At 44.4% G+C, this 27,342-nt stretch overlaps 1 protein-coding gene and 1 long non-coding RNA gene across 3 annotated transcripts; one reads left to right on the plus strand and one right to left on the minus strand.

Annotated features, from left to right (window-relative positions):
* Positions 1-2,179: 2,179 nt before the first annotated feature.
* Positions 2,180-3,504, minus strand: LOC123439412. Its single transcript, XM_045116131.1, has 2 exons — positions 2,698-3,504; positions 2,180-2,564 (listed from the first exon to the last, which is right to left on the minus strand). The coding sequence occupies exons 1-2, from the start codon at positions 3,424-3,426 to the stop codon at positions 2,487-2,489; spliced, it is 807 nt and encodes a 268-aa protein (XP_044972066.1). The 5' UTR covers positions 3,427-3,504; the 3' UTR covers positions 2,180-2,486.
* Positions 3,505-22,835: 19,331 nt separating this feature from the next.
* LOC123439413 lies at positions 22,836-26,751 on the plus strand. Of its 2 annotated transcripts, XR_006630086.1 has the most exons (10): positions 22,836-23,012; positions 24,014-24,169; positions 24,251-24,464; positions 24,543-24,831; positions 24,905-25,340; positions 25,442-25,637; positions 25,718-25,816; positions 25,909-26,165; positions 26,269-26,344; positions 26,432-26,751. It is a non-coding gene; the product is annotated as an uncharacterized LOC123439413 (long non-coding RNA). The 2 variants fall into 2 exon arrangements; XR_006630085.1 differs by having other exon boundaries at positions 24,251-24,831.
* Positions 26,752-27,342: the final 591 nt, after the last annotated feature.

Below are 27,342 nucleotides of genomic sequence, written 5' to 3' on the forward strand. Positions count from 1 at the left end.
GGCTAAACAAATTAAATTTAATCATTTTTGTCCCCAACAAATCGGACGGTTAATAAAAAACAAAAGGATAAGTGTTGCACCAATCATCGTAAAAGACCTCATGAATTAAATATGGTGTGAGACTCAAAGCACTTTAACTCAACTAGACTCAAAATGAGGCTAGTACAATGAAAATCTAAAATTTTGGAGATGAGCCCTATAAACCAGAAAGGATGGAGTATGTCGTATGTGTCAATCACATGAATGTCTCTAATCCCTCCAATCGTTGAAGCATAAACCAAGTATAAATTCAAGCCAATCTGATGTACTCCCTCCGTTACGGTTTAAAAGGCGTGTTTAGAAATTTTCTGAAACCTAGGTGGTTAATGATTGACTGTAAGATGGATCAAAAAATAACATTCACAGTACACATGCATATGGAAATAATACAACAGGTTACTAATTAGCTGTTAGGAGTAAATGCAATGCGACCTAAACCTTATCTATTATGGAAATGCACGTAAATTTAAACGTATTTTCTAAACTATGACGGAGGAAGTAAGAGCATCTCCAACAATGGCTGTAAAAAACGTGCGCGCGGGAAATTTGCATTTTAGCGCATGTGGAGCGGTTGCGCGCTCCAACGGGCGTGGAAAATCCCGGCATGCGGGAAAAGTTTTTGCGCGCGTAGAAAATGGTGGCCCGACGCGCGCTAGATTTGGCGCACGGTGCTCGGCGTGGCGGCAGCGAGGCATGGTGAGAGAGTGGTGGAAAGAGCATCCAATCTCTTCCCGACTTGATCCACCGACGATGAACGGTGAGTTGACACCTTCATCACCACGACGGAGTCCTACATCAGCGCGTCGAGGAAGACGAGGAGTAGTTTATCATTTTTTTGTTATGTACTAGATGAACTACCAACAAAGAGTTGTTTCTATCTATGTGAACTATCTATATTATCTATCATTTATCTTGTATTTGCATAGAATATGCAACTTGAATTTTTAGCGCATCGGATTTTTAACGCTTCAGCTGAAGCGGCGCGCGTATTTTTTTTCAGCGGCCGCAGGAGCCAACACTCTATGACGCGCTTAAAAATGCTATTTCCGCGTTGTAAAGTTTTTTTTACGCGTCGCGTATTGTGCATCTGTTGAAGATGCTTTAAGTGTATAGCCTCAAATGGATTTGTTTGTATGTTAACAGCAAAATATATGTTTCTTCATAGCCATGTGAAGCACAAAAGGCCAATCGCACCGACCACATCATCGGATCTCAACTCTATACTAGTGAACCAAGTGGGTTCTCAACTTTGTACCAATACCCTACTATCAGTCACGGATTATATTTAATTCATAGACATAAGGAAAAGCAAATTAGTGACTATGCAGGTATCTTTTTCTACATGCATCATGCAAGTTTAATGAAAGAAAGGACGCTACATTTATTGCCTAGTTAAAATTAGTGTCATCCACTTATAATTCATCATGGTTGATGAAATTTTAAATGTGAGCTATATAAACCGGAAAGAAGGAAGTACACACGAAGAAGCGTGTCGACAACCATGAGAAGATGATAGCACCGCCACGGCTTCTAAACTAAACTAAGTAGGAAGAGCAGGCGGGAAGAGATTGGACCGTCTGGCGTCAAGTTCCTCCAGATTATAGCACCGCCACCGCCGCCGATTCCGCATGCGCTGATGTGGTGCCTTCTTCTTTTTCTTCTTTTACTCACCGGGCACATTAGACTGGCTGTGGTTGTGGAGGTGATCAGTTGAAAAAAAGAAATCTAATCGTGGAGCATTATCCTCTTCTCGGATTAAACAAATTAAATTTAATCGTTTTTATTCCCCAACAGATCGGACGGCTAGTAAAAATCAAAGGAATAAGTACTGAGACTGCCCCATTCACCGTCCTAAAAGACTTCTCAAATATAATCGGTGACTGATAGTAGGGCATTGGTACAAAGTTGAGAACCCGCTTGGTTCACTATAGTATAGAGTTGAGATCACATAATGTGGTCGGTGCGATTGGCCTTTTGTGCTTCACAGGGCTATGAAGGAATAAATATTTTGTTGTTAAGATACAAACAAATCAATTTGACGCTACACACATACTTGTGCAAATTGGCTTGAATTTATACTTGGTTTATGCTTCAACGATTGGAGGGATTAGAGACATTCATGTAATTGACACATACGACATACACATGAAGAAGCGGTTTGACAACCAAAGATGATACAAACACAAAGTACAACCACTACCTGGAGTAATATTGATAAATTAAGCTGGATTTAAGAACATCTAACTAATACCAGCTGATGCTAGACATTACCCAAAAGATGCCACGGTGAGATAGTTCTGATGCTCACACAAAGAGCCGACCTAATTTAGCCAGATGGATGGAGCTACCAGCCCTTGCACATGTTCATACAAAAGGACCTACCAAACCTACTTAACCCTACATTTTCCATGTCGATCGATGAGCATGTCAGACGCAGGGCCGTGCCTTCAAACGTTGCTAGGCTTGAGGAAAACGTCGGTGAGGACGGTCTTGGACTGCAGCGACGCCTTGAGGATGTCCAAACCCTGCAATGCAAACGTGACGGTTGAGTGATACTTGATGCGGATTATTCTTCATTCAAGAACGGCGAAGGAACATGGAAGGCATCCATTTGACAGGGCAAGTGTGGATCATGCATGTATGTATTGTACTGTATACCTCGTTGTAGCCGAGCTGCACGGTCTTCTCCTGGAGCGCGCTGAGGTCCTTGACGCCGAATGCGTTGAGCAGGGTGATGCTGGAGATTGACGACATGGGCGCCACGGCGAGGTCGTCCATCACCGTGTACGTCACGACGCCCTGGACGAACCCCTTTCCGGTGACGCCGCCCGCCTCCTGCCGTCCGGACACCGCCGACGGCACGAGCTTCAGCTCCTTGGACATCTGGCTGCCACACAACGGGCAGGCGGTGCCTCTCGCGTCCGTCATGTAGCTACGGCAACCGTTGCAAGAAGGCTGGCGGTGACCACGCTCGTCTACGACGTACACGTGGTCGTCGTCGTAGTCGTAGTTGCGCGACCTGCACTTGCTATTGCATCCGAAGAACGCCGTCGGCTGGGCCCGGACGGACGACGGCGGCTGCGGCAAGCCTAGGAGGGAGCTTTTGTTGCTGACGGCCGGGGATAGGACGGCGGGGTGGAGGAGAGCGTCCTTGGCGGCGCCGGGCTGGACGTAGGTGTCGTCGAGCTTCTCGACGCTGGCGTAGAGGCTGCCGACGCTCCCGACCATGGAGCCCTTCCCGAGAAGCTTGACGGCGGTGCCGACGGGCAGGGCGAGGAGGGAGAAGAGGAAGTCGACGACGTCCTTGCCGACCTCCGCGAACAGCACGCGCCGCGCCTTGGTGTCCACCAGCAGCTTCATGCTCAGCGCGGCCGCGGTGGTCGCCATTTTTGGACTGAATGACGACTGGCTTGGGTGGTGGTGCGGACTGAGGAGAAATGGGCTTGACTACTACTACGACGACACCAAGAGCGAAGTGTACTCTCGTGTCGTCTTTAAAAGGGAAGAGAGAAGAGCTGGCTGGATTGAGGTGACGGGACGAGCGAGATATGATTGAGGCGACCGCACAGGGCTTGCAGTTGCATACATGCATCGGCAGGCGGTAGACGTGTGGCCAGAAAGGATTTGCATGCCATGGCAGTGACTACTGACTAGGGGAGCGCGCGCACGGCAGTCTATAGACACGGTGGCCGTGATGAGTTGGCTGCAACCTCCCGGCTGAGGAGACGAGGCGCCGGCACGAACACCAGGCGGTGCGCGGCCGGTGCGTGCACGCGGTCACCACGACATGGTGTGCCGCACGCCCCGGGCCAGCTACATGTTCTGCCTGAGTGGCCTGACCCTTGCAAATACGACTCAAAGGCCCTGTTTGGATCCCATTGCTAGAGCTAGTTGAAGCTGAACTAACCCTTAGAGCATCTCCAACAGGCGCGCTTCGCGCCGCGCCTAAAAAACTAGTTTGCCGCGCGCTGGTCGCCTGGTTTGGCGCGTCGCGCAGCGCTGGGTCCAGCAGAAGCTTTAAAATGCAGCGCGCGCTCCGCTGCAGCAGCGCCCAAATATATGGCATTTGGACAAAAAATAGTTTGAAATACCAAGTCCAAAATGCAAACCAAGTTCAAAATACAAGTTCATCTAACAAAGTTGAAAACAGATAACACATCAATCATCTTCCTCGTCGTCTTCCTCTTCTTTCGAAGACGATTCTTCCGCCTTTGAAGATGAATCTTCCTCCCTAACCTCATCATGCACCGCATCACGTGTAGCTCCGACAGTCGGCGGAGCTCCGGTGGCGGCGGCGGGGGGGGGGGGGGGGGGGGGCGCTCGAGTCTGCCGCGCGCGGAAGTGGACGCCCGAAATACACAGCGCGGGATGGGGCTATGACCAGCGCGCCCAAATCGTTTTAGCGCGCCCGCTGGAGCTGTCCGCCGCGTTGCGCGCGCGCTATATTTGCCTTTTTTGCGACGCGGCGTTAGTATAGCGCGGCTGTTGGAGATGCTCTTAAAGTATCCAAACAGTTGTGCTAGTTTGGGTTAGATGGAAACTAACCCATCAAAAAAACTATCCCTCAGAAGGGGTGCTAATTGGAGCTAGTTGGGGTATACCAGTAAAAAAAAATCTCATCCTCCCGCATCTTATCCTTTCCCATCCTCATAAGAGTTTTGAAAGATGCCATAAGTACTCATCATCACAAATTTCCCCATCCACCATCAGGTTTGCTACTTGAACTGTCTTGCAACAATTTTTGACCAATTACACTGGTTCAATTAAGTCTCATTGTGTGCCTTTGAAAATATGTAGGGAAGTAGTATGTGGTTGATGCGGGATACCCAAATCGGTCGGGCTACCTTTCGCCATACAGATGCACAAGGTACCATGTTCAGCAATGGCAAAACGGCACGCCATCACAAGGTATGAAAGAAACCTTCAACCATGCACACGCCAAAGTTAGGAATGTCATTGAGCGATCCTTTGGAGTGTTGAAGATGAAATTTAAGATTTTGTTGAACATGGCAAAATTTCCAGAAGACAAGCAAACTAAAATTATTGTTGCTTGTATGGCTCTTCATAATTTCATTCGAGAGAGCAAAATTGCGGATAGGGAATTTGATGCCTGTGATGCGGATGAAAATTATAACCCAATGCCTAGTTCTTCGGCATCCGCATGGCCAGAAGATGAACCTTTTGTTGAAGATATCAACATGAACGCCTTTCGTGATGAGTTAGCTCATGCTCTCTTTCATGGAATGTAATTTTATTTTTTTAAGCCTGACTGATGACCTGTATGTTTAAGTGAGACGTCTTATTTGTATGGACAAAATAAAATTTATCATATTTTGGATATTTGATTTGCAAAGATGATTTTAATATCATTTGTGAGTGGAAGGAGGCCACACAAAAGTCGGCCATAACAAATCCTGGTTAAAAGAGTCAAATAATTAAAAAAAAATATTTGTTGTCAAACTAACTCTATCATCCAAACACCACCAAATGCTAGAGCGAGTTTAAAGTTAGTTCAGAGTTAGAAACTAACTCTAACCTCTAGCGAGAGGCTAGTGTATCAAAAAGGGCCAAAGTTCAAACGGGACGTTACTGGTGGAGTGAACTGTTTCTGGCTTGCGTGATCTTTTCTCGAGCCGGGTAAAATCTAGCTTGCGTGATCTGCAGTGCTGCAGCAAAGATTTGTGACAGGAGTAGAGAAATTGTCATGACCAGGATTTGGCACAACTTTTTACGCAGGCCGGGTACATCTGTCCCGTCGTCGCCTCTGCCTTGAATGTTCACCCCGCGCGAGTCTTCAATCCAAGAGATTTCTGCGATCAAGACTTCACAGGCGGTAGCTGGTTGGCGCCTCACAGTGGCATCTTTTACCGAAGGTAAACGGACAGCCTTTTTTTTTTTGTCGGTTCGACCGACACCGACGTTTGCTTACGTGTTTGGATCGGTGCATGTACCTAACGCTGATATGATTCATTTTGACGACGCGTGAAAAACTAAATATGCAAACCACTTTTGTAAATAAAAGCGTCGCGTCCTCCTCGTACGCCGCGTCCTCCTCCTCGCTCTCGCGGAGTGCGGCTGCAAGCGCGCATGGTAGGCGGCCTTCGCCTCCTGGTCCTTGTTGCTAACGACGGGCGGGGGCGGAGGGCCTCCGGCTGCACGTCGTGCATGCCACGCCGACATTGTTTCTCGTGTTCGAGCGCAAATCATACCTCCCAGTCGGGAGAGTCGGCTGCGTACACACGGTTGAGCCGCTGCTCCGGCGTCAGCTGCTGCTGCCGGCGACTCACCTCCTCCGCGTGCGCCCGCGCCAACCGCGGCACGGCCGGTACCGGGGTCCACTCCGGATCCAGATGCCAGTGGTGCGAAAGGGTCACGTCCGGGTACGGCAGCAGGATGCGGTGCTCCCAGTGCCACTGCGCTTGATGCACCGGGACGCTGGTACGCTGGCGAGGCCGGCGAGGAGATCGTGAGGGGATAGACGGGGAACTTGCCCTTGTTTTGGGAGGAGTCAGCCATGGCTACTAGGGTTTGGTCGCCGATGAGGGAGCAAGGAGGTAGCGAGATGGGGACGGGGGTTCTGGAAGAAGATGAGGGCGAACCCCACCGCATGCTCAGATTAAAAAAGGTCGACCACGGTCGCTGACGCGTGGGCCCGCGGAGGACGAACGTCATTAATTAAGTTGACCACGGGTAGTTGGACGTCCCACGGGTGTGGATGGGGCGGACACCGAGAGGGGGGGCGCGTCTGCTTCGCGTCCGCCTCGATGCATTATAGTCTCAAATTTAGATCGGAAATGGGTCGGCGCGGACGTGAAGCAGACGCGTTTTGACAATGGATCCAAGCGTTGGGCCACCAATTTTGTTCACACGGACCCAAATAGCCTGCGACGGAGGAAATGGGTCGCCTCATTGAAGTTGCTCTTAAACTCGTTTTGTTTTCTTTTGACTGGGACAAACGACACGAACACCATAATCCACGCCAACGGTGGATGAGGATAAAAATTACGGCGAATGCAAAATTAAAGTAGCCATAGCGCACTAATACATTTATATCATGGTAAACAGAATCATCAAAATAGGATGAAAATGCACGGATTTGGCATTGTGAAGGCTATGATGGGGATGGCGTCTCTCTCTTCCTCCTCGGAAGCTGCACCTCCGACGAGACAAAATCTCCATCCCCTCCGCATTACTATGAGCTTTCCACACCAACACACCTCATCGACCAATCCTCGTGGCAGGGGGCGCATCGCCGTCGGCTTCAGATCCGTTGGTTGGCGTCGGCGATGAGCGTTACGGAGCCGGTGGCGCTGCCATTGCCCGTGGTGGCTCTATAGCCCCCAAATCGACGTGGGATCGCTGGAGGCCCGCGGGGAGATGCGAAGGGTGGTGTTGGACATGTTTCCTGATCGGAGCGAGTGTGCATGTATCCACATCGGCATCATCCGTCACGCAACCTTCGAAGAGAGAGCGCGCTACATCGGCGAGGGTGCATGGATGTGGAACTCGCTCATGTTCTGGGTGATTCAGGAGGCCGAATCGCCAGATCCAGTGCATATGACACGATGGGTATACTATCGCACGACGAATCCATCACATACGACAGCCGCCGGTGGACGAGATGGCCAACATTCCACCGGAAGTCCTGTCGTCGGGGTTACTTCTCCCACACCGCCACATGTGAGGTCCTACCCCCCCCCCCCCCAACTGTGATTCAGATGCAGTGTCGGGCCATTGACCCTCACCCCACGACCTGGCGATGGAGGTATGTCTTCAATCCATCTCCGTGCATCGATGTGTGCTCGATTGATTGCATTTCGTGAACGGGGATCCAGGATTTTGAATTTTTGTTGTGATTCTTGAATGGAAAATGGTTGCCCAAGGGGTTTCCCTCTTCATGTTGGTCCTAATGTTGATGGTGTTACCGCTTGTGCGAGTGAGTGTGTTATGGTTAGGCTTGTGATTGATGAGGACCTTTGGCCAGCTGGTCCTGTAGCCGGCGGTGGTCTCTCCAACGAGGATAGTGGGCATCTTCACTCCTCATCCTCTCAGTCGGTGGGGTTCACCTTTAGAGCCCGCTTTGTTGGTAGGAAAGTGGGAAGTAGGATTGCGTGTTTTCACATGGTGGATGACCTAGAAGTAGAGGAATACTTTCGCCAACTTTGGCTCATTCCGTCCCCTCCCCGTCGCTGCCACCCTCTCTCCCAACCTCCTCCGCCGCACAACAAATACCGTTTTCGGTCTCTCTTTTGGATCCGGAAGGATCTCGTCAAACGAGGCTCCTTCACTTTTGTTGACTACTACACCCTCAGTCGTCGGGCCTTTGATCCTGCCCGAATAAACATCAATTACTTCGAAAAGGTCTTGGTCCAAGCTCCCTATCCTTTGCTGAGGTAGTGAACAAGGGGTGAAGATGTCTGATCGCTCGGGTGATAGTAATAGCGCGAGCACGGCCGGTCAAACTAAGGTTGCCATGGAGAAACCAAGTCTGGTGGGGCTCGCAAGCACACAACTGATCCAGACCCCAAGGACCTTCCCCATGCTCGAAGACCTACCAAATCCACAATTTCTATTGCGACTTCCTCCTCACGTAGATAATACGTCTTTAGTGTATCTATAATTTTCGATTGTTCCATGATGATATATTATCATTCTAAAATACTTTTGAAGTATTTATTTACCTTTTATATTATTTTTGAGCACTAACCTGTTGACCCAATGCCCAGTGCCAGTTGTTGTTGTCTCCATGTTTTTCACTTTTTAGGTTTTCCATACCAAACGAAGTTCAATTGGCCTGAAACATTTTGATGATTTTTAATATAATGAGAACTAAGATTTAGCTTTATCTCATAAGGAAAAAGGAAACAATTTTAATTTTTTATATAATTACCAATATCCTTTTTCTTTTTCATATCACAAAATTCAACAAATGTATTAAGATGAGCAGCGGGATCCTCATTAGGACTTTCCGAAAATTGTTCTTCCATCACAAGATTCAGCAATGCAACATTTATATCATTAGACTCCGCACTAGTGGCGGGTGGTATAGGTGTATGAATAAAATCATTGTTTTTAGTATTTGAGAAGTCACACAACTTAGTAGTATCTTGAGACATGGTGACCGAGCAAGCAAATTAACAAACATGATAAGTAAACTAGCAAGCAAAGAAATAGACTACTGACTAGCAAAGATAAATATTTTTGTATTTTTGTATTTTTATGAAGCAAGCTAAATATAACATCAAAACAAAAGAACAAGTGAATGATAATATGTGCGAAGTTACTTAATAGTAGGTTGGTGATACTCTCCAGCAACGGCGCGTGAAATCCTTCCTGATACTTGTGATCTGCGTTGGGTTTTCCATGAAGAGGAATGAGTGATGCAACATAGTATAGATAAGTATTTTCTTTGGTAGAGAACCAAGGTTTATCAAATCAATATGAGTAACAATCAACCCCCGTCTTTAGCGACTGCACACAAAGAAGCAAAAACTTGCACCCAACACGGGCAAGAGGGTTGTCAATCCCCTTGGACTCATTATTTGCAAACAAGTGAAGCGTGTATATGAAATTTGATAGTTGCAAAGTAAATAAAAAGTAAATAAAGGTAGCGAGGTAATTGTAGCATTTTAAAATTATAAGTGAATAGACCCGGGGGCTGCAGTTTTCTTTAATGGCATCTCTCATGTAGTAGACATATGGTGAGTAAACAAATTACTATTAGGCAATTGATAGAAAAACACATTTTTATGTGATATTCATGGCAATGATCATGCATATATATATACATCACATCCATAACAAAATAGGTCGACTCCTGACTGCACCTATTACTATCACTCCACCCATCGACCGCTATCCACCATGCATCTAGAGTATTAAATAAAAATAAAGTAATGCTTGAAGAACAAGGACATGATGTAGACAAACAGAACTCAATCAATATGAATTAACCCCATTGTTTTATCCTTAGTGGCAACAATACAAAGACGTGTCCTTGTCACTTTCTATCACTGGGATATAGAACTTCGCCAGATTGAGCCCACCACAACGCACCGCTCTCACTAAAGAAATATCAGTCTAGTTGGCCAAACTATTTCAACAGGTCGGAGATATTTACGAAGCTATAACAATCATGCAAATAAGAATTAAAATTAAAATTCAGACAAGACTCAAATCTTTATCATGAATAATCTGAATATAAACCCACAATACATCGGATCCCAACAAACACACCGCACAAAAGAATTACATCGGATAGATCAAAGCGAAGATGCGATGCTCATTGTAATTAAGATCAAGAGAGAGAGATAGCCATCTAGGTGCTAACTATGGACCCGTATAAGTCTATGGAAAACTACTCGCACATCAGCATGGGAGCAACAAAGGTTGATATATAGACCCTCCATGATCGATCCCCCCTTCGACAAGGGACCTGAAAAGTACTCCAGATGGGCACATGGCGGAACACACACTTGCGGTGGAGGAAAAAGTGTTTCTGGTGTCTCTCATAGGGTTTTGGGATATTTTAGAATTTATAGGCCAGAGAGGGACGTCGGGAGAGGCCTGAGGGGCCCACCACACAACAGGGTGTGGCCACCCCCCTAGGCATGCCTTGATGTTTGGTGCCTCCCTCGTGCAGTGTCTTGTCTCCTCCCGAAGCTTCGAGGTGTTCTTTTAGCCGACAAAAAAATCATAAAAAAATTTCGTGGAAATTGGACTTCGTTTGGTACTGTAAACCTGAAAAGTCAAAAACATGCAGAAAACATCAACTGGCACTAGGCACTGAGTTAATAGGGTAGTGCTCAAAAATAATATTAATTGATATATAAACACACTAAATCATCCTAATATTATAGCATGGAAAAGTCAAAATATTTAGATACGTTGGAGACGTATCAATGGTAGAGACAAAGATTGGAAGAAAATTATTTGTTATAAGTATGGTGTTGATAAACCAACGGGTTCTCCTTTCTAGAAGAGTGTTACTTGGGCATTTTCGCCTGTTAGGAATTTCTTTAAGTATTGCTTTGTGGCATGACATTTGGATTGGGGATTCCTCATTAAAAATTCTTTACTCGGATCTATTTGACATCTATCACCAGCAAGATGCAACCCTTGCTCAAGTCTAGGATGGGGTGCGTTTGCATCTCACTTGTAGGAGGTGTGTTGATGCAAATGTGATGAGTAGATGGTACAATATGATTGATTTAATTAAGTCATATACCCTGTCTATTGATGTTGACATTCCTGTTTGGACCCTAGAACCTTCTGGTCACTACACTGTCAAATCATTTTACAAGATGATTAACTTTGGGGGTATCTCTTCTAATATTAAAGATTCTATTTAAAAGATTAAAGTGCCACCTAACATCCATGTTTTCCTGTGGCTAGCTTTTTATAACAATTGCGTGACCAGAGATAACCTAGCTAGGAGAAGACATGTGAATGACCTGACCTGTGTTTTCTAGTGAGCAGAAATTCATTCAAAATCTGTTTTTTGAGTGTGTTGTTTCTAAAGAGATTTGGTCAATAATTGTTGATGCATGTGGTATTATGTGCCTGTTTCTTTTCATGAATTAGTTGTTTTTTGTAAACAAAAAAAGCCTTGAGAGGCTGTCAACGTTGCTACTTCTACTATCGTGTGGAGCTTATGGCTTATGTGAAATGACTTTTTATTTCAAGGGCAAAAATGGCAAAGTATGCGTTTGTATCATGGATCTGGTGGGCGCTATGATAAGGCAATGGAAAGTTTTGTGCTCGAACATCGAGGGTGCTCTTCTTCTCCGGTCCTTAAGGCTTTTGGATCATCAAAGAACAAAATTGCTTAGGATAGCCTAGTAGGCTTAAATTCTAGAAGGGAATGTGTGGTTGTGGTGCGTTGTTAGATTATTTCTGCTAACACATTTCCCTTTCCATGTAATGATGTTGATATAATAGGGGTAGAATTTGGCGATAAAACGTTGCAGAGGCCGATCTCCAGGCAGCGCAGAATCCACCCCGCCCGACTGCATGGGGATATGTGTTGTCAGTCGTATTCCAAATACCAGCATCCCGTATATCACCGTATTCTACTGTTGGCCAGCATTCGAGGAACATGTATCGAACCTGGGCAAGCGTGGAATCTTTCCTGAAAACCCGACAGAGTGTAGGTGGCCCATCAGTCAATATGGCAGGTCGGCACTGTCGCATGGATTGATGACGACTTGACTCGTCAGGGCCGGACGCGCCATATACACTAGTGGGGACAGGGCCTATAGCCCCGGCCCGTAAAGGGCTTTAGTCCCGGTTCACCAACCGGGACTAAAGGGGCGGGACTAAAGGCCTAACCTTTTCGTCCCGGCCCTCTTACACGCCGGGACTAAAGGTGCTCCACGTGGGCGCCTCGTAGCGCCCCAGGGGCAGGCCCTTTAGTCTGGGTTCGTTACACGGTCCGGGACTAAATATTTTCAGATTTTGCTGGCTTTTGGGTTTTTTTTGAATGAAGTTATTTTTGGGTTTTAGGGTTTTAGGGTTTAGGTGTTCAGGAGATTAACGTGATGCCTCGTTTTGTGTTCGGGAATTAGTTTTCATATAATTTAAAATAGAAATAATTATGCATATATATATATAAGATTAACTTATCTTACAAGCGATCATATATATACAATTATATGGAGATCTGAATTATCGGGACTAGAGCCCGTCTATTCGATTACATGGACGAACATCAGTAATGGCCCTTAGCTACACTAAATCGTCCTTTGTCTTCTATAGCTTCCGTTCTCAGAAATCCCGCAAGCTCCTCTGCAACAGCAATCGCGCGTTGCTCTGGTAAGACTTTCGTCCTCATGGCCGTGTGCTATATAAGAAGAGGAGATGAATATGAATATCAATCATGATAACAAAGAATGACGGGTAAAAATAGAGGTGTGAATGTTCATTGCTTACGTCGAATCTGTGCTCCTTGAACTCATAGGTAAACGTGCGAATGGTCTCGCAAACATAGTATCCGCATAGATGCGTTCCCCGTGGCTGCTGGTCGCACTTTACGAGAATGGAATATATATAATCAAAATAATAATCTAGCATCATAAATGTATTGAAAATTAATAGAAGTATATCATACTACTACTTACCTGAGCCGCTCTAAAGGTCAGCTTCTCAGGAAAGTTACCGGGAGTCACGCACTTGAACCGATTCCAAACCCTGCCCGACAAGGATAATGATTTGCTAAGTTTTTCATTAATTGATATATCAGAAAATCATCGAAAGAGACCGATAGAGCGCAAGAATGATTAAAATTACCCTTGGAGCATGTCCTGCAGGCTTTGGAACTGTTCCAAGGGTCTCGATAATGGGTCGAAGGCATCAACTCTTCCCTTATCAATTTGAATGTCCAATAGAATCCAATGGAAGCTGCACATGTATATATATATGTGTGTGTGTGAGTAACTTATCAATTACACTTATAAGTGAATGGACACAACAGAGTAAAGACCCTCACCTGAAGTTGTATGGAAACAGTATGTGGTCACAGAAATTTTGATCTCTTAGAAACCTTAGAAGGTTTTCCTCCGTCTCCTTGGGATAATTAGTTAGCATCGCTATATGTATTTTATCTGGATCAATAAACCCAATATTTAGGATGCACTTACTTTTACACTCCAGAATCTTCATTCTGCATAATAGAGTACAAGTTATATATAGACAATGAACTGAAATAACTAAACAAGTTATATGTAGACAACGAATTAAAAAACTTACAGACAATAGCAACTCATAAGCGATTTGTCGGGGGCGTCTCCATTGTACATCTGGAAGAGTTCATCAAAGTCGATATGGATTTCTTCGGAGCGGCCGTAGTACTCCTGTGGGACACTCAGCACGATCATCGTTCTCCCATTCTTTGATTCACTTAAGTACCATTTATGCAAGTAACGCATATTTGTTGGGAGATCATCTTTGCTGACCAAAGGCTCTCCCATGACAAACTGTGGCTTAGGGGCTACCACAGCCTTGGGTATCCTGTCGTCTTGGGAAGCCAGCAAATTTTCAACCAAGATACCACATTCATCCGCCAACTCCTTTGCTTTTTCAAAAGCTTGCCCCTGCACCGGAGGGGGAACATTCTCGGTTAACACCTTGAGGGGTGGGATCGACTGTTTGGCCTGTTGTCCAAGCTGAGGAACGTCTGATTTTTTCTTGCTTGTAGTTGAACTTGATTTGCTCCCACTTGCACTTGCATGTGACCTGCTCTTTTTCACTTCCTTCTGCAATGTGCGTGTATAGTCATCAGGCTTATAGTGTAAGTCATACTGTGATGGAGTGGTTATGAAGTCTTTTGCCCATGCAATGTTCTTCTCGGTGTATTTCGGGCGGGGCTCGGGTTCCTTCCTTTTCATCTACGCATCATGTTGTTCCTTTGCTATCCTGGCGTTTTCCTCGGGGGTACGATCATAAGGTCTGATAGGAAGATTAGCATGAGGTACCTTTGGGAGGGGCGACAGTTTGCGCTTTGGGTAGCTCCATCCCTTAGAAATCATCGACGAAGCGTTCTTGCTGGCACGCTTCCGCTTAGTATCATGTGCGGGCGGCGGCGGAGACGGACGACCCAAGTCCGGCGGCGGTGATCGAGATGGACTCGTGTTGTGCTGGCCGACATCATGTGGAGGGCTTGGAGGTAATGGAGGTGTAGGTGACCTGCGATGACTCGGAAGCGGTGTTGTCCTTTGGGGCCGAGCCTGGAAGCTTGATGTAGTTCTTGTCCCATAGGATGACTCCACCCACTACTTCTCCGAGTGTCCTCTCATCTTCGGGTCCAGCTATGTCGAGCTCCATATCATTAAACCCCGTCATGATTTCATCCACCCTGACTTTAGCAACGCCAGCTGGAATCTCACGGCCATGCCAGCGTGCATCAGGGCCAGAAGGTAAAGCTTGTCCGACGGCCACCTTCATGGATATGTTCTTGAATTTCTGATGGAGTTCACATGATGTTGACTCCTTGATTCCATCCACGGGGTAGCCGGGACCGCCCTCTATCATTCTTCGTTCATCGTCGGGCGGGGCCTCAGATTTAGCCACGCTGCTTTTCCGCTTAGATGGGGCGCCGGTAATATCAACTGCAGGATCTTCCTGGCGCGGTACTCCTCTAAGCTCATCAATCTGCTTCTGTTGCTCGTTAATCCTGGCAAGCAACTGGTTGAACTTCTCATTCTCCTCATCCTGTTGCCGCTTCTTTGCTCTCTCTCGGCTTCTGTAAGTGTCTTGGTCTCTGGCAAACCCAAGCCACAACGGGTAAGAAGGACCGAAGCCTCGCGTTCGTCCTCCATGTTCGTCATTGCCGAGGACCAGTGTGAGCAAATCTTTCTCTCTATCTGCAGTGAACTTTCTTCTTCCCTCCTTAATTTCTTTCACTATCCTTTTCCAATTCTCCCTGGGTATCCTAAGATTGTCATTGTAGATGAGGTCCCCTGTTGTTTCGTCGTATGACCCATCATGCGCAAGGAACCAATTTCTTGCTCTCAATTCCCACTCATCACGGAGTGGTTCAGGTACGACGCCTTTATCTATCAGATCTTGCTCTTTCTTATCCCACTTTGGGATGGCAGTCTCATAGCCCCCTGGCCCCAGCTTGTGGTGATATATCTTCTTGTCGGCATTTATCTTCTTCTTTTCTGATAATGCCTGGGCATCTTCTGACTCCTTGTACTCTTGAAATGCCTTCCAGTGATTCGCCTGCTTGGCTAGATACCCCTCGAATACTGGCACTTTCTGTGTCTTCAGATAGTTTTTCCATAGCTTCTTCTTCCAGCTACGGAACAGTTCGGCCATCTTCTTCAGAGTCCACTGCTTGACTTTGGCCCTCAGTTTGTCTGCGGCGTCTTCGTTCTCACATTCTGGCAGGTTGAAATGTGACATGAGATCATTCCAAAGATTATCTTTGTACCTTTCGGCGACATAGTCACTATCGGCTGCCCCTTTGCGCTTGTTCCACTCCCGAACGCTGATCGGGACGTGATCCCTAACGAGAACTCTGCATTGCTTCTTGAATGTGTCAGCACCATTCTTAGGAAGCTTGGGTTCGCCCGCATTGCTTCGTTGAATATTATCATTAATACTCCTCGAATACTATCATACATATAGCATCACTAATACATCTAGAACCGTAGCGCCCGACGGGTATCGGCGCGGGCGGTGGACACCCAAAGAGAAGGAACCATCACAGGATCATAGCTCCAGTGAGATCCCTGAAGAACCTGCCAGGTATGCTCGAACCTGCCCTCCAACGCAACCATGTAGCAACGGACGTGCTCATCCTCCTCGCTGACACGGTGAATTACCACCTCCGCGGTGTCCGGAAGCCTCGGCACCCTCACTGGCCCACGCGACCGCCACCAAACAAGGATCGCATCAACGACGGGCTAGCTCCTCACCAACCTACGCCCCCCGGAAGGTAGCACCTCCCAATACCAATCGGGCGGAGGCCAGTCCCGGACAGGGCCCCTCTGATCAAGCAGGTGTCCTCCGCCGAGTCGACGGCGAAGATGCGGGATAGGCATCGTAAAATGAACTAAAAAAATAAACTAGTTCTATTAATTTTCTTGCTAAAAATAAACTATTAACACTTAAGCATATACAATAGCAAAATTAAACTATTAACACTTATTTTCATTTTTCTTCTCCTCCTCTTCTTTCTTCTCTTCTCCTCCTCTTCTTTTCTTCTCTTCTCCTCCTCTTCTTTTCTTCTTTTCTTATACACTATAGCAAAATTCCTCCTCTCCTTATACACTATACACTTAAGCATATACACTATACAATATACACTTTTTCTTCTTTTCTTCTCCTCCTCTTCTTATTTTCATTTTTCCTAATCTTATTTTCTTATTTTTGTTCATATTTCTTCTTCTTGTAACCCTAACCTAATTCTAAATATTACTAACCCTAATAATCTAGCACAAACCTAATAACAATAGGAATTAAATGACAAAAAAATCTTTTCTTTTTCTTCTTTTCTTCTCCTTTTTCTTATTTTCTTCTCCTTTTTCTTCCTTTCTTCTCCTTTTTCTTCTTCTCTTCTCCTTTTTCTTCTTTTCTTCTATACTGGCCGGAGTGTTGGGGAGGAGGGGGCGGGGGGCTTACTGGCCGGAGTGTTGGCGCGGAGGACGGCGCGACGGCGAGGAGCACGGCGTGACGGCTAGGAGGACGGCGCGGCGGCGAGGAGGACGGCGCGACGGCGAGGAGGACGATGCGGCGGCAAGGAGGACGGCCGACGGCGAGCAGGACGGCGGGCAGCCTGACGGCGTCGGTTAGTTCGTCGCTATGTCGCGCTGGGCAGGAGAACGAGAGGAAGAAGAAGAGAAATGGACGAATTGGGTTGGCAATTTTCGAAGTCCCGCTTATATAGGTGGATCTATAGTCCTGGTGCGTGGCTCGGGCCGGGACTAAAGACCCCCTTTAGTCCCGGGTGGAGCCACGCCCCGGGACTAAAGGCCTCTTTTCGGGCAGACCAAGAGGCGGGAAGCAGGGAGTCTTTAGTACCGGGGCGTGGCTCCAACCAGGACTAAAGGGGGTCTTTAGTCCCGGGGCGTGGCTCCACCCGGGACTAAAGCCCCTCCTCGGCTGCACGATAAGTTTAGTCCCACCTCGCCCAGCGAGTGGGACTAACACTTTTTTATAAGCCCCGTCGCAGCTTGTCCATCGAGCTCCTCTCTAAAGCACGCTTACGGGTCTAAATTTACTGAAAATTGAAACTATATTCGAAATTGTGGATAAAATTCAATCTGAATTCAAAGTGAATTCAAGTCGAATTTTGTCCATGATTTCTCATATAGTTTTAATTTTTTTCTATTCTCAAAATTAATTATTTTGACTATCCAAACTATTAACTTATTTTGTTATTTTCAATTAAAAACTATGTTTATTAAAAATTCTTTTTCCATATTTGAGAATTTGACAAAACTATGATAATGAAAAGTGTTTGAAATTGAATAAATAATTCAAAACTATTTTCTATTTTCAAAATTAATAATTTTGACTATCTAAACTATTAACTTATTTTGTTATTTTCAATTAAAAACTATGTTTATTAAAAATTCTTTTTGCATATTTGAGAATTTGATAAAACTATGATAATGCAAAGTGTTTCAAATTGAATAAATAATGCAAAACTATTTTTTATTTTCATAATTAATAATTTTGACTATCCAAACTATTATCTATTTTGTTATTTTCAATTAAAAACTATGTTTATAAAAAATTCTTTTTGCATATTTGAGAATTTGACAAAACTATGATAATGAAAAGTGTTTCAAATTGAATAAATAATGCAAACTATTTTTTATTTTCATAATTAATAATTTTGACTATCCAAACTATTATCTATTTTGTTATTTTCAATTAAAAACTATGTTTATTAAAAATTCTTTTTGCATATTTGATAATTTGACAAAACTATGATAATGAAAAGTGTTTCAAATTGAATAAATAATGCAAAACTATTTTTTATTTTCATAATTAATAATTTTGACTATCCAAACTATTATCTATTTTGTTATTTTGACTTCATTTGGTATATTTCGTGCATTTACTTATTTTTTTTGAACTAGTTGACCCTGAAATTGAAAAGCACTACAAATGAACTTTGAAAATGTTGAAAGTTGGCATGCTATCATCATTTCACCCACATAGCATGTGTTAAAAAGTTGAGAGGGCTACGACAAAAACTGGATGCAGTTCGTGTACAAAACTGACAATCTCTCTCGAAGTAGCCCGATTTCGAACGAGAACTCATCTCTTACAAAGGGATTTCATTTTTTAAAACTTATTTGAACTCCATACTTTTTCTGTGTTCAAAATGCACCATTCAAAGGCACATCACAAAATTTCAACAATTTCTGACTTCATTTGGTATATTTCATGCATTTACTTTTTTTTTTGAGCTAGTTGACCCTGAAATTGAAAAGCACTACAAATGAACTCTAAAAATGTTGAAAGTTGGCATGTTATCATCATTTCACCCACATAGCATGTGTTAAAAATTTGAGAGGGATACGACAAAAACTGGATGCACTTCGTGTACAAAACTGACAATCTCTCTCGAAGTAGCAGGGTTTCGAACGAGAACTCATCTCTTACAAAGGGATTTCATTTTTTTAACTTATTTGAACTCCATACTTTTTGTGTGTTCAAAATGCACCATTCAAAGGCACATCACAAAATTTCAACAATTTCTGACTTCATTTTGTATATTTCGTGCATTTACTTTTTTTTTTTAGCTAGTTGACCCTGAAATTGAAAAGCACTACAAATGAACTCTGAAAATGTTGAAAGTTGGCATGCTATCATCATTTCACCCACATAGCATGTGTTAAAAAGTTGAGAGGGCTACGACAAAAACTGGATGCACTTCGTGTACAAAACTGACAATCTCTCTCGAAGTAGCAGGGTTTCGAACGAGAACTCATCTCTTACAACGGGATTTCATATTTTTTTTACTTATTTGAACTCCATACTTTTTCTGTGTTCAAAATGCACCATTCAAAGGCACATCACAAAATTTCAACAATTTCTGACTTCATTTGGTATATTTCGTGCATTTACTTAATTTTTTTGAGCTAGTTGACCCTGAAATTGAAAAGCACTACAAATGAACTCTGAAAATGTTGAAAGTTGGCATTCTATCATCATTTCACCCACATAGCATGTGTTAAAAAGTTGAGAGGGCTACGACAAAAACTGGATGCAGTTTGTGTACACAACTGACAATCTCTCTCGAAGTAGGAGGGTTTCGAACGAGAACTCATCTCTTACAAAGGGATTTCATTTTTTTAAACTTATTTGAACTCCATACTTTTTGTGTGTTCAAAATGCACCATTCAAAGGCACATCACAAAATTTCAACAATTTCTGACTTCATTTGGTATATTTCGTGCATTTACTTATTTTTTTTGAGCTAGTTGACCCTGAAATTGAAAAGCACTGAACTTATTTGAACTGAAGACTTTTTGTATATATGTGGTCGAAATGCATGATACCATGAAGTTAGAAAGGGCTAAACCATTCAAAAGTAGCAAATGAAGTTAGAAAGGGCTAAACCATTCAAATTTGGAAACTATAATGGCACAAACAGAAACTAGACATATATAAATTGGTCCAAGAAGTACATGATACTAGCCCAAACAATACATAATAATAGCTACCATAGATATATATACAAGTGTTCGACGTTCAGAACACTACTCGTCTGAATCATCTAAATCAGAATGTCCACGTTCCTCGAGATGACGCTGGCCATAGTTGACGACTCGAATCTTGCGGTACAACTCGTATGAAACGTATGCATCTTTTGCTGCATACTGAATGTTGATATCATCAAGTGGGCCCTTCTCCCAAAGTTTGTGCTGATACTTTGGGAAACTGGTCTTCATATCACCGTATGACTCGTCGATCAAGGCAACTGCCATATGAGCCATCGAAGTCCTGTCATGTCGAAGCCTGAATATCGTTTGGAGATCAACGAGGCAACCAGCTGGTATCTCAATACCGAAGCTGTGCCTCATCTTCAGCCTGTCGTTCCTTATGTCAACGGAAGCAAAAGTGACGCCGCTGCGAAGGAACTCCATGAGTCCTGGACAATGCTTGTCACTCCTGCAACAGAAACAAATTAAAATGGAACAAATGTTACATACTGCTGCAATAAGGAAACATGTTTCCCTACAACTAAAGAGAAACTTATCTTTAGGATTCAAATAGAACATATGCAATGGAACCTAGAGAGACCACTACAACTATTTGAAGCGAACCAACTATGATTCCAATGGAACATATTAAACACTAGTTCATTCTAATACCATTTTTCAGATTATGGAACACTATTCCAATCAGATTGTGTTCCCCTTCAACTAATCAAAATTGTTTCACTACAACTATTTGAAGCGAACCAACTATGATTCCAATGGAACATATTAAATACTAGTTCATTCTAATACGATTTTTTAGATTATGGAACACTATTCCAATCAGATTGTGTTCCCCTTCAAGTAATCAAAATTGTTTCACTACAACTATTTGAAGGGAACCAACTATGATTCCAATGGAACATATTAAACACTAGTTGATTCTAATACGATTTTTCAGATTATGGAAAACTATTCCAATCAGATTGTGCTCCCCTTCAAGTAATCAAAATTGTTTCACTACAACTATTTGACGGGAACCAACTATGATTCCAATGGAACATATTAAACACTAGTTGATTCTAATACGATTTTTCAGATGATGGAAAACTATTCCAATTAGATTGTGCTCCCCTTCAACTAATCAAAATTGTTTCACTACAACTATTTGAAGGGGACCAACTATGATTCCAATGGAACATATTAAACACTAGTTGATTCTAATACGATTTTTCAGATTATGGAACACTATTCCAATTAGATTGTGCTCCCCTTCAACTAATCAAAATTGTTTCACTACAACTATTTGAAGGGAACCAACTATGATAGAAACAAATAAACTTATACAATGTCATTATCTTGGATCAAAGAAAGCCTCAAAACTTACCTCGCCCATTGGAAGATCAAGACATGGCTTGCGAAGCATATTTGGATGACGGCAACACCGCGTTGATCGGTCGTGTACTCCAGATCAAGCCCGAAGAACTTCTCATGATCCGCTGCGTGGTTAAACCATCGTTCCTTCAACTGTTGAAGGAAAAACGGCACCTCCGTGCTCAGGTTCGTGTACACGACACGGAGCTTGGTCGTGCCATGCGCGACCACCTCATGAAAGGTAGTTGGCATGGTGGAAGAAGAGAAGGGAAGAAGAGAGGAGAAGAACAGAGAGGGCGACGCGAGAGAGAAGAAGAACAGAGAAATGGCGACTGTACGCTTCGGTTCGTGCTTTTCATCGCCCGAAACGACGCGGGATGCAAACCGTTTGGGCCTTTAATCCCGGTTTGAGCCACCAACCGGGACTAAAGAGGTATACCAAACGGTTGCCACCACTACGGCAGGCCACGTGTTAGGCTTTTAGTCCCGGGTTCAACCACCAACCGGGACTAAAGAGGTATACCAACGGTCGCCCCACTATGGCAGGCCACGTGTTAGTCCTTTAGTCCCGGGTTGAGCCACCAACCGGGACTAAAGGGGGATACGAACGGGTGCCACCACCACTGCCCGCCGCGTAGCCCTTTAGTCCCGGTTTGGGACACGAACCGGGACTACAGGCTCCTTACGGGCCGGGACTAAAGCCTCGAGGGAGGCATTGAGAATTGGGCAACGTGGCCGGGCCTTTAGTCCCGGCCCAGACGCAGGCCGGGACTAAATGGTCCAGGCCAAAGGCACGTTTTCTACTAGTGATACTTACCGCATGGTACAACATATTATCACCCTAATAATGTCATAAATGTAATTACGGTGTTCTTCGAACCTAGATATTACCAATGCATAGGCGAAAGAACAATATGTCGCGATTTTTTCAGGCTGATCGGTAAGCACACGAAAGACATGTTCGAGGTGTGTTTTAAATAGTTATGTAGGTTTTGGTACTTAGGTTGTAGTACTTTAGACACAAAATAATTTTACAAGCCATAACCATAACTTAACGATAATCTGGAAATTTTAACAGAAATAGACAAGGTTGATGCACGGTTTACGAGCAGGAGGAGTTAGCCCATGTTTGGAGGAACACGTAGCGACGTCTGCGGTGTAACGCAGATTATAATATTGATTCTTTTTTTACGTTCGGCCACCGGCTCGTGTTTAATTCAGGATATATTGATTTCGAGCAGTCAAGTCACCGTTTCAGCACTCGTCCCTAACATCATCACCGCATTCACTGCAATAGGCAGCAAGCAGAGGAGTCCAGGACGAATCCATATTCTCGGAGGCGCAGAAGTACGCCGGCGGAGCTCGCGACGATCTGAAGATCTTCCATGAAGCTATCCTTGGCGGAGCTATAGATCGAGCTCCCACATCAGTCATTTGAAGGTATCATCCAATCCAACCAAGTATTAGTGTTTTCGCACAATCCGCCCCTTCGATTTACTGATTCACCCCCTCCCCCTGCTTGCTCATTGATAGATTAGATCCTTAGCAATGGAAATAGGTACCGAACAAATCCGAATAGTAGATATTCATGACACCATGAGTGATCCCCACCCCGAGGATGTTGGTAGCGAGGAGGAATTATCACGAGACTCACTTGGTGCGGCCGAGTCACCTTTGATTTGTTCTAGATTGTCTATCATGAAGTTGTGCTCTGTTATGTCGAAATTTAACCTTTTCAAACGCGAGCTAGCAAAAGAAATAGGTTTTGAAGGGATGCTAGACTTGAAGCCATGACAGAAGATCAATTTGAAGTACAGCACCTATCTAATGGATAGGATAGATCCAGATTTGTCAGTTATAAATCTAGAGTCTCAAGGTTCAATAGTTTCGTCTGAACAGTCAGTCCATGGAATATTTGGATTGCCATGTGGTCCGAAACAGATTACTGCTGAAGGAGTAGATCCTTCTAAATCATGTATTGAGTATACTCGTCTGGCACCCATGTTTAGTGACAAAGGAACTCATAGTTTAAAGGCAGCAGAATTTATTCTGCTGAAGGAAATAACACAAGAGTCTAGTAAGATTGAAAAGGATTGTTTCAAAATTGTGCCGGTCGTCTTTGTGGCTGGACATGTGCTAGCCCCGTCTGCTAAGCATGACTACATCACCATTGATTTTTGGGCTGCCATTAACAACATGGAAGAAGCATCACGGTGGAACTGGTGTGGATACGTGGTGAAACACTTGTTTGCTGCGGTTAGGAAATTCAAAGGAGATGTCATCAAGAGGAATCCTAATATACATATAGTAGGATGCCATCTTTTCCTCCAGGCAAGTTTTTTTCAAGTCACAAATATGACCACAATTTTTTGTGATAATGGTTGTACCTTTTTTTGACACAAAACACCCTTACATTTACCTCAATCCAATAATACATGCAGGTGTTTGTGCTTGACAATCTGATGTTGGGGGAACTTTCGAAACCAACGGGGCAAAACCCACGGATTGCATTGTACGACTATGAGTCCGTGAAGAAGATGGTCGAAAAGGTCTCAGTCAATCTAGGCGGTGGTGATTTTTCTTACCACGGGGCATTAGTAAGTATATCCATTGACATATGCAAATTCGTTTCGGTCCCATACAACAATTCGTATGGTGTAAACATATCCAATATGCAGGTGAGGATTTGCACAGATAAGGGCGAAGTCAATGGACGAACGTCCGTAGACGGATGCATAGCAAAACCATTTCCCACGACCAAGAGGGTAGCTAGCCCATGCATCCCAATCATGCGCGCAAGCTATGCGAAACTGGGGCCGCATGACTTTTCTAACCACCTAAGGATCCATTACCCCAGCATCATAAGAGGAACCGTTGTAACTTTAATTTCAGGTTTCACTTAGTCAGTAAGTGGTTGAGTAGCTTTTCCGCCTTTTCCGCTATGGGCTAACACAATCCTTGACGTTGCAGTCAGGTGAGAAGCTAGGTATTTTGCTCAGAGAGCACAATGCTAGAGGACTAGCTAATGCCGTTGAATTGCGGCAGGCGTTCCAAGCGTCGATGTTTAACTTCGCACACAAGGTTGTCGCTTGCATCGCCGACACCTGCACATGTTACAAATTAGCTAGGCGTAAGCAATGTGTACTTAAGACGCAGGCAACGGATGTGCCTGAGACACAAGACTTGGTCAACCTGAACTATCAGACACCAGTACGGAGGAGAACAACTGGCCCAACCGACAACATTTCTGGATGTGGAGGTACGTACATGTATCAATTAAATCTCTCATGCACGCTTCATGTTTTGATGAAAATACTCTCCCACCCATGTAGAAAGCTCTGCTATCCATGAATCGGGGTCACACAAGAGGAGCACTCGTGTTAGCACCGGAACAAGCTATGAGACGGCCATTTCGAACAAGAAGATTTGTGTCAGTCAGCCACAGTTTGATCATGTGAAAGACGGACAACCACAAAATGACCCACTCAACATAAACAGCGACGAAGCTAAGATTGTGAGGAGTGTTTACAATTTATACGATGATCTATCTGCAATACTGGTAACATACTATGCGGAACTGCGTCCGAATGTAGGCTATGAACTATTTGGAACAACTACAGAAACCGAAGCTGTACGGACTGCACTCCCTATAACAACCATCGCTCGTGAGCCATGGGCTGCTGGTTCACTACCTGCACCACCCTCCCAAACTGTCTTAACGGCGATACATGACTGGTTCTCACGGGCATCATCGGTCCAACTTGACAGGTATGCACACAAATACACTACATCACATTACAGATTATTATGTATTAGCGCTAAGTTTATGAATATGGACTCGGCTCATTCTTTCTGTTGGCCACCCACAGGATATGGATTGTGCATCCCAATCCTAGGATGGTATCTCTTACTGGAATCCATGTCCAGCAATAGCTGACAGGACAAGAACCCCTCATGCATGAAATGGTAGTCGTGTTGATGAGGCGCCTAGGGCAAATCGACAAGTCTTTCTCTACACAGCCAGTCGTAATGCGTTGGCGCAAATTCCTCGACCCGGACTTTGCTGTAGGTGTCACAACAAAATGTAGTATTTACTAAACACCTGCTCGTACTAACCATGAACTCTCTTGTTGATTTTACTGCAGACTGCTGTGTTGTCCAATGCCGATCCGGTTTATGTACAATCAATACAAAAGATGTTCTTCACCGGTATTGATGAAGCAAACCCAGCCTCGTGTAGAATGGTATGCTAAATCCGATCAGTTCCATACTGGCCTTTCTTTTCATAACATGTGCTGATTATCCACTACAGTTGACCGAAACTAACTCCATGCAGTGGCACATCACGGCTATCCTAGAAGATGGATGGGCACTATACTCATTCGACATGGTGAAGAAGAAAGTAATTGTACTGGACCCAGCTGTAGGACCATTCGGTTACAGTAATAGGCGCGTGAAGATGCACACTTATGTGTCAAACAAGTTGCATGCCGCACTTTTCTGGTGCATAAACCAGTTTTACTCCTCGTGGATATGCTCACCTCGTGGATGGAGTAGAGCGTTCCCCATACTAATGAATTAGAAGGTCGCAAGGTATGCTTTTCGTGCTAACAGGCACATTCATAACCAGAAGTAGGTAATTTATGAAAATAAAATCTAACCACCTGGGGTGGGTTTGAAATGTGATTAAATGCAGGCATGAGTCAGGATTATGTACCGTGTTCTTCGCTAAGAACTACGACGGTGATAAACTAGCCATCCCACTCACACGGGTAGGTGCACGGTCACAAACAAGTTGGGAAATCAACGACAGTTTCATGTGCAACCTATGGAATGCTAATTCACTGAATCCTTGACAGGAGAATCTGAAGATCCACAAGCAAATCATGCTCTTCGAGTTGATGCGTTTGGAAGGAAATGATTCGCTCCTACCTCAGGATGCATTGCAAGCAATCAAGAACTCTTTTTGCATCCTGTGACATTGAAGCTCCTACCTCAGGATGCATTGCAAGCAATCAAGAACTCTTTTTGCATCCTGTGACATTGAAACCAGTATGCACCGTTTTCCCATGAAACACCCATACCGAATGTATGTCTCATGTCCTACATCCCGACATTCTCAGAAGCACTATGTTCATGTTTAATTCCCTTATTTCAAGAATTAACCGTGCGTCGCACCGCCATGCTTGCATGTTACGTGTGTACGTGTATTTTTCTATTCCCCTGGTTTGTTCAGTTCCCATTGTTGGTAGCTTTATTCTTGATATGCTTGTCGGTTTCATTTCCACTTGATTAGATAACCTCTTTTCCAGTTCTAGATGGCATTACAGTTAAAAGGACACACAACACATCTTAGCTGAAAAATCTCTAGGCCGCAATGAAATACAACACACACGCGAGGACACACATCAAGCCCACTACAAACGTTCTACTCCTACTAGATGAGCAGTTTTTGTTCATCTCCTTCATTTGCTTGGTGAGGTTGTTGGTTGTACCCTTGAACATCTCCGCCTCTTCCAGTCGTTGTTGCCCTTCTGATTGGTACGCCATTTTGACCCGGCGCAGCTCCTCCAACAAATGCGCCTCTCTAGCTTGCCTAGTTGCGACAGTCTGGTGCAGTATTTCATTTTCTTCCTGTATCCTCCAAACCTTGTCCCTCAGATCTATAAGAGACTGTTTCACAAATGGTACGGTTATCGGGTCGTCGTACCACTCGTAAAACTTGCACCCCCTGTCTGAAACATGCAATCAAGAATATGAGAGGGAACTA

Source organism: Hordeum vulgare, chromosome 3H (genome assembly GCF_904849725.1).
Source record: "Hordeum vulgare subsp. vulgare chromosome 3H, MorexV3_pseudomolecules_assembly, whole genome shotgun sequence".
NCBI classification, from domain to species: domain Eukaryota; kingdom Viridiplantae; phylum Streptophyta; class Magnoliopsida; order Poales; family Poaceae; genus Hordeum; species Hordeum vulgare.